The following is a 10695-nucleotide window of genomic DNA, read 5'->3' as shown; positions in this document are numbered from 1 at the left end:
TCTCTCCGTGCTATATTTTCGGATGTCACCATTCTCTTCCACTAGATGCTATTCTTCCGAACAAACCAAAGCCATATGAGTATATTCTTGCTTCTGAAGCTGCCCGACATGCACAAGTGCGTTGTCAAATCACTTGGTTTCTCAGGGCTTAAACCCAGTCCTACCAGACATCCCATAATGACAGCCATCATATGACACTGCTATTCTCACAACGTCATGTGTTGCTCTGGATTGGATTAGGTACTTCCGGACTTTGCTCAAAGTTATTCACAATTATGACGGCTCTTATCTTGACCTGCCGCACACTTCGGCTTTCAGCTATATATGGAACCCCTGACGCCCTCTCCTGATCTCCACCGACCCGTTGACCAGACTCTCCACGTCCAGCACCTTAAGCAATACTGCGATCCTGTCAAACTGCCTATGCTCTAAGTCTCAGGGTGGCTCCGCCTTTCTCCTGGGGCCTTGTAAAGATGCAGAACATGTCAAGATGAAGAATATTCAGAGGGCTGTCTTCAGTGACATCTCTAACGCTCTCTGACATCTCTGCTTGACTGCCCTATACACGGACTGTTCGCACCGCTGCTTCTCGAACCCCACTAGCTTTAATACTCCCCATTTTGTATCTTTTAGTTACTTTTCCTTCTTTTTTATTTTTAAAACATTAAGTGTTGTCACTGTTGCCTTTTCAATCAGTGTCCTCCTGCGTACTTACGCTAAACAATGATACTTATGAGCAGGTTCTCAGAAAATAAGCGTATATGAATGGTTTGAGCGCTCGGCTGGGGAACGTAAGGATGATGCGAGTCCTGACAGGGATGGGATTCGCGTATGTTTCTTATTTTCTTCCTCGGGAGGACCCGCTATGGTGGCAACTCATGTAAATTGCTCTCATAAGCAAGAACACCGTTCGGATCAATATCCACAGCCTTTACAACACTGCTACAACAAGATGACGTATTGTGAAATATTGATGAAACGTTTAGTTTGCATCTTTTATTAAGAAAATTTGCAACACAACAAGTAGGTTCTACTAGCTGAACTAGATACAAATACGTCCATTCGCTAATGATGGTTTTAGGCCTTTTGTGCTATGCTATATTTGGGATAATTTGCACAATGGAAAGACTTTTCTTTGCAAATGTTCTCCCTCTTTGCAAGATTTTTCATAGGCAGATAAACAAGAACTTAGGCTTTGGTCAGTTGTAGTCTTGAAATCTTGCGCGTCCGGTTCGTATTCTTTAGCTACGTTCTCCGGCACCCATATTAAACACTGTGCTTCCCCTAGGCAAGAAAGAAAACGGTGCAAACAGAAAGGAATGAGTATCTTGAAACGTGTTCAACAAACCGGTTTTGTTACTGCAGGTATCCCTTACATATCATATCAACATATTGGATAATTTTCTTATCCTATTTCAGGTGAATCTCCGATTACTTAAGGTTAAGAGCAACAACAATTTTACCACAGCCAAACTGAGCTTCGGATCCAGATATTTTTGTTCCATTGTTTAGTTGGCCTAATACAAAAAAAAGAACAATACAATGTTTAACACAAAAAAGGGGAATATTTTAACCAAGAATCCAATGATGATAAACTGTTTTCTGTACATCGTTTGAATTTGTGCTCTTGTATGGCCCTAAGTACGTGAGGTAGCCATAGCTATGATCGTAGTAAAAAGGTAACGTGTAAGAATGACAACAAATGGTGATCATGCAGACATCCATGCTTTGCCGGTAGAATGCTTTGTCTACTCTTCAATTCTAAATTTTCGATGAGATGAGACTACGGTAAAAAGTCAGTCAGAGATAGAGCCATGCTCGTAGTCAAGCTGTATTCCTTCTAAAGCTACTAAGGAGAGAATGAGCTTCCTAGTGGCGTTCCACCTCTCCTTGTTATATAAAGTTTGGCCCTCCATGTTTGAAAAACGGTAAAAAACTCTAGGAAATAAAGCTCACGCTCCAAAGTAACCACAGGTTTGACGTTCAAAAACTAATGTGGCCACTTATGATAGTAATAAATTTCAAAGCGCTTCACCTGTGAGTGGAGCTGTGTTTGAAAATGGACCGGTTACTTGGACCTCACGACGCGGGCTGCTTAGCTATCGATAAAGCACTGATGCAGATGACGCATATATGTGATAAGGTATCTTTCGTTTTGCTGGTTAAAGAAGATGTTATTAGGAAAGGTACAGCTAGTATACCTTTGGCACAATGTTCTTTTCTTCCTTACTGACGCAGTTTTGACTTGGTATGACAACCATGTGGAAAGAAATCCTCACTACCTGGAATCAATTTGTTGAAGAGAACACTAAGTCCTTTGGTAATACTGTGGTGAAAAAGGCACGCGCTGAGAACAAACTTTCCCAGTGATCCCAGCTACGCGGTGAGACATGTACACGATATATCGAGAAAGTATTGAAACCTTTTGGCATTGCCAACCGGCAGATGTTAGAACACAAGGTAGGACACCTTTTTAAGTGGATCGCTGATGTTATTTACAATTTCTTATTTCGCGAGGCACGCTTGCTGCGTTTGCAGATGTCATCAAGCAGTGCCTTGCATTGGAGGCGCTGAAAGCATGCCATATAGCACTCAAATTCGGCCACCTATATGATGTCACAACCATTGCCAATACTAATACCCCGAAGGCTAAAAACGTTGCTTCTATGGTCAGGATAATTGTATGCGAGGGATTGGGTACTCAACGGCAACGTATATCGACATCGAGGTCCATGCCACTATGAGACCAGCGGACATCATAAACTGCAGGAAACAACAATGAACCGCATTACAACTATGGTATTGAGTGGAGCCAGCAATCGGCGTCGCGCCCTCATTTACAGCAGCCTCTAGTCCATCCGCATAAACTTATTCAGGGTGCGCCTCGTCACGCGTCTCTCGTCTCGCCTAGGCCGACAAGGGATTATGCAGTCAGCTACCAGAGCCGCCAGGGACCGATATGTTGTACTTGAGGGTACGGGGACACAGCTGCTGTTGCCCGTGTCGCTCAATTTCTCGACACCCTGCACAACGAGCACCGCACTTCAAGAATGGCGCACAGTGGGAGCTGCCACTCGCTATCTTCTATCGGCCTTCTTCCTCACAACCCGGTGCACGCAATGAATCCCCGGTGTTCGATCGCAGGACCATTCCCTCGCCGCATCGACAAGGCCGTTCACCATCCCCACGATGCTGGTTTGTTCCTCCACCCGTGAAACTAGGTGTTGCGAGTAATGAAGTTAAGGTCGTCGGACGGTCACTTTTAGGAATACCTTTGCTTATTGTCATGGTATAAACAAAGTGTCAGGGGGTTTGGACAATGCTCGACCGGTTGCTTTGATTGACAATGGTTCCGCTGTGTCAGTTACAAACCTTTCATTTAAAGATCTCCTTAGACAGAACGTCATGTTTGTATTGGACAAAAGCAGTATGTTTTGTGGAGCTTGGTGTGAAACTTTCGTTTCGTTTGGCCTGTGTCCAGCTTCAGTTGTGCTCGATAAGCAGTAATACAGAGCAGAAATTGTTGTTTGAGACGTGCCACGTATGAATGCGTATTGGGTGTTTACCTTTTGCGCCAGCATAGTGTTACTCTAGGCTTCAGTGCCGGTGAAATGTCTCTGAAGCCCAACAGTAACCCCGCCTTAACCGAGAACATGTCCGAGAGTTACGAAGGAGTTTTTTCCCTTAAGGTAGATGCACTGATGTATGCGATGAGGCAACATTTGTGCCTATAAAATTATCCGAGCATTTCGTGGACGTACATTCAATAACAGTCGAGAAAGATGTCTCGAACGGACCGAAAAAACATTTCGGTCTCGCTCGCTGTCGTGAACGCAGTGTATGGTCGCCCACGCTTCTGGATTTTGAACGTGTAAGGATAGCCGGTTCGGGTTCCTTCTGGTTTGTCACTGGAGAGATTTTAGAATCATGTGATCCACACCTTTAGAACAATTTCTGATTGCAGAGATTGCAAAAGGGAACTAAGAATATTGTGCTGAGCTTGCGCGTATGGCCAACAAATCGCTGCCATCCTATGACCGCCGTACCCTGCAAGACATTTTCACCATCCATAGTCAAGCGTGCGACTTTGTCTTCAACGACTCGAGTAGGTATTGCCTAGCATCCCGATTACAGCATAAAACTAACACAGCAAACACACCTCCTATTCGCCAAAATCCTTACAGTCTCCCTGGCAGAGCGCAAAGTAATTCAAGAACATATAAACAAACTGCAGCAGAAAAGAATTGTCCGAGAATCTTCCAGTCCACGGGCCGCACCTGTGCACCTATTGGGAAAAACTGACAGTTGGTGATTCTGCTTAGACTACCGTTATTTAATGCGGTAGCAAAAAAAAACGTATAATCGTTACCTCGCATTGAAGACGAAGACGATTATCTGCATTAGACGTCATATTTCTCCTCGTTGATTAGCGATCCTTGCTACTGGCAAATTGCTCTGCATCCATTCGACCGTGAGAAGATTGCTTTCAAAACGCCAGATGGTTTGTACTCATTTAATGTGGTGCGTTTCGAATTAATCAACGCTCGCGCAACGCTCGGGTGATATATGGACACTGTATTTCGTGGTCTAAAGCGGAAAATATACATGTTTACCTGGAAGACTGCGGCAATACATTCCAAGAGCACGAGAGACTTTATTGCTCTTGAATGCATCGGGAAACCGGCAATCATTTCGATTTTAAGGAAGTGTCATATTGGAGACCGGCCAATTATAGTTCTTGGTTTCTTCATCAGTGAAGATAGTATCAAGCCGGATCTACAGAACATCGCTGCAGTACGAGATTTGGAAACTTCACACACCCTTAACCGCCTTCGGAGCTTCATTGAAATCTTATTTTCGTCGCTTCATTGCTGGGTTCGCGCAGTCTACACCCCCTCACTTCTCTCCTGCATAAGGATTTGCAATTTTTGTGGACCCCCGAGTGCGAGTCCTCTTTCAATCTGCCGAAGTCTTCTCTAATGTCAACACTACTACGGCACCACTTCGACCCTTCAGCTGTGACGGATATTCACACTGACGCCTGTGGTGTCGGTCTTAGGGTGGTACTTGTCCTCCCGCATAGTCGGGCTCTCAAGTCTGGCGCGCTGGCCGGGCTGTGCTATGCCTACAAGAATAGAAGTTTGGTGTCACGTACAAAAGTTCGCGACATTGCAGCAATGCAAACTGCTAGTCATGACACCCGTTACCGACTTCAGTTAGTAATGAAAACTATTTCGAAGAGTATTTACCCTCGTTCACTGCGACGTTTCCCATTGCGACGACCTTTAGGCGAGAGCGACGCAACGACCTCTCACTGCAGCCTCTTACATGCGCAAGCTTTGCAGGCTATGTATGATGACATCACATCTCGACATCTAGAGCTCTCTTGTACCCTACATCGAACTCGCTAGCGTTTTTATTCGCAACTTTGTTGAATAACCAAGCAGTATGTTGTGTCTGGTGAACACTGCTGACGGCTTAGGCACGCACCACCACTCCAGCCAGTTGTCGCAGCCCGTCAGACCACGTACCTAGTTCACATTTTGAAGAAGTTTTATTTGACCTCCTTGGTCCTCTTCCAAAGACTTTACAGGGTCGCCGCTGGGTTATCTTCTACGTAGGCTATCTCATCAGATACGCGAGACCACTGCTCCGGTTACGAAAAAGACTGCCGATGTTTCGTCGTTCCTTCTACACTTTGTCGCTCATCGCCATGGCGCACCCTTGATCATGTAACAAGTAATCGTCTAACACAATTTTCTGGTGATATCGTGGAAGAAAATGCTCCGGCTTTGTGGATCAGACTACTGACATTCCAGGTCGTATCATCGCAGACCACCGAGCTCATCAAGCGCACTTAATCGCACACTGATCACCATGCCATCCATGTACAAGGGGTCCTAAATATGTGCGAACACCGCGAAGCGTGGAAGCGCTCCGCGGAGCGTCAGCGCATCCGGTGCGGCCGCGCATAGAAGAAAAGTAGCGAAGAGCACAGGGGCTTGGAGGAGGTGCTTTGTGTCATCTTCTGCAGCACGGAAACGCACCGTATTTCTTTACTGAGAAGCGCAAATAACTGTGTACTGGCAGCGGCCAAACGCGCCGAGAAGGCGTTAACACGGTTCACTCCCTGCAGCATTCGCTCAGTCCTATGGAAGGCTATCAATTCGCCTATGATACTAGCTTGAGCATGGTAATGTCTTATCTACCGGCGAGACTGATGAGAATTCCTTCAAATAGGTGCTAAGTTAAGCCACTAGTCTGCCTTAGTGAGTGGTGCTCGGATGATTTGACAAAGCTCTTTCCGTAACATCTTTAGTTCAACGTCTGAAAATCGAGACGCTATCAATTCTCAAAGTAAAAAAACCACTTTGTCCTTTGTTGCTTAATAATTATGCTGTCCCAGTGATGAAAATACTAGCAGTGTAAAGACAGTGCACTTTTGCGCTGTAGCAGATGACAAGAAGCACCGCCTTCGGGCCCCTGTCCGGCTGTGCCACTTTGCTTTAATGCAGGGCCGCACCGGATGTGCTGACGCTCCGCGAAGCGCGGCCACGCTCCGCGCTGTTCGCACATATGTAGAACCACCCTGTACGTCTCGTCTAACCATCGCAACTGGGATGCAGTTGAACCATATATGACGTGCGATTACAACACGGCGAATTAATAGGTTACGGGTTATTCCATCTTCTATTTACAATATGGCAGAAATCCCCGTATTTCCTCGATACCGTCTTGCCGTTTTCCCCAAACGACAACCTGTCCGTTGCCCAGATGCTATACCGTGCAGAAGAAGCACAATTAGAAATTCAGGTGTTGAGTGGTGTTGAGAGCCAAACAACAAGGGCATGTCTCTGACATGTTATAATTGGCAGGAGATACGGCCATGCACTGACTAATCATCCGGGGCTGGGACGTCACGAGACCACATGACATGGCCAAGTTTTCAAGCTCTACCAACTCGTGGTGCTCCTTTGAGATGGAAGGGTGAATAGTGTTCAGTCTTCGTGGACCATTGGATTCCTTTTAGACACGTAGGCACTTTCGTTATTAAGCAGTTGTTAAAGGTGGTCTCTTGCAGAGGAAATATACGACTGCAACGGTAATAATAACATGTACGTGATGGATAATAAAGGCACAAATAAAAGGCTACAGAATAGGCTTCCAGCCAACGCATGTACGCAAACAAAGCTCCACCTGAGGAGCCGTAGTGGGGAGCTATTACCTCGCGCGTCATACCCAAAAAGGCGGCGCTCATGTCTACCAGTAGGTTTTTTCCGACATCTTCGAATTCACCCAGAACAGGAAGAAAACGACACATGTTTTTCAGAACATTGAAGGAAAGTTTTCGACCGCATTTTCGGCGTACCGAGCTGTTTAATTTATTTAACTTAACTGTAGCTGGTAAAACACACATCTCTATCATTTCCAATAGGTCGTGGCATCAAACGATATGTGAAAGCTATTGCGCCAATGTCTTTGAAAGAGGAGAACATACTTCCATGGCTGAAAAGAGCTTGCCACAATGTAGACCGAACTACACACAATACATGATATGTCCATACGTTGTTTACGCACGTTTATGAAAGGAAAATAGGCAGAAAGGTTGAAAATCAATGCGTTGATCAGCTTTGGAAGACGTAGAGGAGAACAGAACAAGCGATATCAAGCCACAATATCTGCCACTGAAGAAAGAACAGGATCGCCTTTGCAAATTAACCGGCGGGAGCAGAGCAGTGATGAAGTCTTATACAGCATTGTCACCACCAACAAGTAGTGAGGAAGAGCCAGTCGACGGCGAATAACGCTTTGTCTATTCGTAGGCTTAAAGTTTGCATTGACTACATAGTCGTAGTCATATATTATATGGGTAATTAACTTTAGGGCATAAATTGGTTTTTTAAACAAAACAACGCGTTTAACGCGTTGCCCTTTACAAACAGTGTTATAAAGAGCAACGAAACATGGCACAGTGCGCAAATCATAATTTTTGCATTAAATATTGTTACGTGCTCAGTACGCACAGGGGAGAAGGTAGGCGGGGCTGTAACCTGTTGTCACCATAGCCCATCGACGGACCAGCAGGATTCTGGTTCTGTTGTGCTGGTGTGTTGTTCTGCTGTCTTCTCCTGACTGCTGGATCCTGTCTTGTCTGCGAGCCTGACCGTTCTCTCCGGTGAGGTCATTTCACGTCGGGGGATTGGCCAGTAGTGGTTTTAAACCGAAACTAGGGTTCATGTACAATTAGGCCTATAATGTCTCTAGCTTCCCTAGGTGGGGGTTCGGCATCCTGGTTTGCCAGTCTGCCGGCCCAAAAGCTTGGACTTGGAAGCTTTCGGAAGAAAGAGAATAAGTATAATACCGGTAAAGCCTGTTATACCTGAACAGCTGGCATGTGCAAAAGGTATTATACGCGGCGTGTATTCTTCGGCTCTTCCGCAAGAAATGATCGAGGAATTTAATGAGGCTGGCATTGGCATCTTATCACTATTCCGTTGCGGCAGGGATGCTGGTGGCTCAAGGGTGCCGACAGAATCGATGATAGCGACTTTTGCCGGGGCTAACTGTCCAATACAGAGATCAAGGTGTGGCTCATTGTGTACTGTGTAGATCCCCTGTAGCCTCGCCATTTGCAGTGCAGAAACTGCTGGCGATTCGGACACAGCTGCAAGGCGCGCAAATTCGCAACACGCTGCAGACTGTGCGGAGACAACCATTCATCTGACATGTGCACCTCTAATGTGGTAATTAGCGCACTATTTCACGCAGATCACCCTGCTGATGATGATACATGCCCAAAACGCAAACTGTTCTCAACATTATCCAGCATAAAAAGTGTTCTAAAGCAGATGCCTATGCACAGCTAAACCATAAGAGGAATTCGTATGCAGCTTGTGCAAAAACACTAGCTTCGGATGTGGAAACAGGCATGACAAAGTCGGTTGTCTCAGCTGTAGAGAAATCATTTGATGGTTTGTTCGAGCGTATGTTAAGTACGTTTACAGAAGCTGTGTCACAGGTCATAGCTACAAAGATTGGTTCGACCGAAATTGCAGCTTTGCAAGTTGGCAACCCTGGTATAGCTGAATGCCATGCTCCTATGGTTGGTAGGGCCTCTGTTGAGGGACATTCTATCCATATGACGCCCACTCCTTTTTCTGCAATGAAAGTACAGGGTCAGGGTCTTGTGGATATCCACGTGTCCACCGTTTACCCATTGGATGTATAGATGACATGTTCATCCCAGAAGCGCCGCGCTTCTTCCTCTCCCTCAAAATCCGCCCATTCTAAAACTAAAAGTAAAAAAAAGGTTCTAATCTTCGGAATAACACTGATGTCTTAAAGTAGGCTGTTACAGCCTCCCGGATTCTACAATAATCATGGCGGGGTTAAAAGTACTACAGTGGAATTTTCGTTCAATTGCATCTTCGTTTCAAGATTTACAGAATCTTATCTCAAATTTCAACCTAGATATAATTTTATTGCAAGAAACATGGCTTTTGCCAAATCGGCCATTTTCTCTAAACTATTTTAGAACTTTTAGATCAGCTCGCACTAGCGGCCGGGGTGGCGGCTTGCTAAAATAATTTCGTCAAAAACATTTCATCGGGCGAAGGTGTCACAAAAATATTTATGACAATACTGTGAACTGCTTGCAGTTGATATCGCAATTCCACAGTGTGCTCCTCTCACTATTGTAAATGTCTACTTCCCAACAGGTGTCCGTTGTTTAAGTGATCTATTGAGTTTAACCAACATACTGATTACTGCTGGTGATTTTAATTCACACCATGTTATTTGGGGTTACCGTTCAGATATGTGTGGGCAGCGGCTTTGGTACTGGATGTCTGTAAATGATGTGCATTGCTGTAATAGTCCAGGCATAACCTACATGCGAGCAGCTTCTAGGTCAGTAATTGATTTAACGTTAGCAGCAAATGGATTAAGGGCCTCATCATGGGCTACTGTGGATTGTGGTACATCTAGCGACCACTTCCCAGTTACGTTTAATATAGAATCTGCTTCCCTTAGAGTAATTACTTGTGAACAAAAATGTGTCAACCATGAGCTTTTTTAAAAAAGTTTGCGAATTCGTCTTTTTTCTTCATAGCATCATCTCAGCATTCTGAACGTGCTCAACAAGCACTCTCTTCTCAGTTAGATGCCACTGAGTATTTAGTGTTCATTGTGAAATCGTCTGTCCCTAACAAAATGTCATGCCGATGGTGGAACGAAGAATGTGAGAAAGCATTCCGTCGTAGAAAAGCTGCATGGAAGAGCCTTTCCCATAACCAGTGTCCCCAAAATTGGATACATTATAAACTTTATGCTGCTTCATTTAAAAAAAACTATTCGTATAACAAAGGATGAGTATAATGCTAATATGAATATTTATCTCTCTAATCCAATTAATCAAAAAGGATTGTATAGGTTCATGGAACGCAACCAAAGTTCTTTTCAGAGTCAGAGGTGTTATCACCCAATGAAGCAAAAGATAAACATGAACAAATTGCGAACGGTTTTGCTATTCGCTTTCAAGCGCAAACGATGGTTCCATTACTTTGACCTGCTGATTTCATTGCAGTTGAGCCATCGGAATTGCATTGTATAGCGGCTGCTCTGAAACCTGCAGCTCCTAGGTGTGACGGTATTACAGTTGCTATGCTGAAAGCTTTAGTGCAAGACCACAACTCG

General features: G+C 44.9%; 1 protein-coding gene across 2 annotated transcripts in view; it reads right to left on the bottom strand.

Moving 5' to 3' along the window:
- Nucleotides 1-958: 958 nt before the first annotated feature.
- LOC146191549 (uncharacterized) overlaps nt 959-10695 on the bottom strand; it is a 102822-nt gene continuing 93085 nt past the window's right edge. Inside the window, exons 9-10 of one of the 2 annotated variants that reach the window (XM_084599971.1) lie at nt 2202-2282; nt 959-1284 (exon numbers count right to left, since the gene is read on the bottom strand). In XM_084599971.1, coding sequence (XP_084456097.1) covers nt 2227-2282 — 56 coding nt within the window. In that variant the 3' untranslated portion in view covers nt 959-1284; nt 2202-2226. The remainder of the gene's footprint in view (nt 1285-2201; nt 2283-10695) is intronic. The other variant, XM_084599970.1, reaches the window with a different exon arrangement.

This window comes from Amblyomma maculatum, chromosome 4 (genome assembly GCF_055883805.1).
Source record: "Amblyomma maculatum isolate TAMU_Amacu chromosome 4, ASM5588380v1, whole genome shotgun sequence".
Lineage (NCBI taxonomy): Eukaryota > Metazoa > Arthropoda > Arachnida > Ixodida > Ixodidae > Amblyomma > Amblyomma maculatum.
Note: the sequence above shows the minus strand (reverse complement) of the source record. Positions and strands in the feature narration are given on the sequence as shown.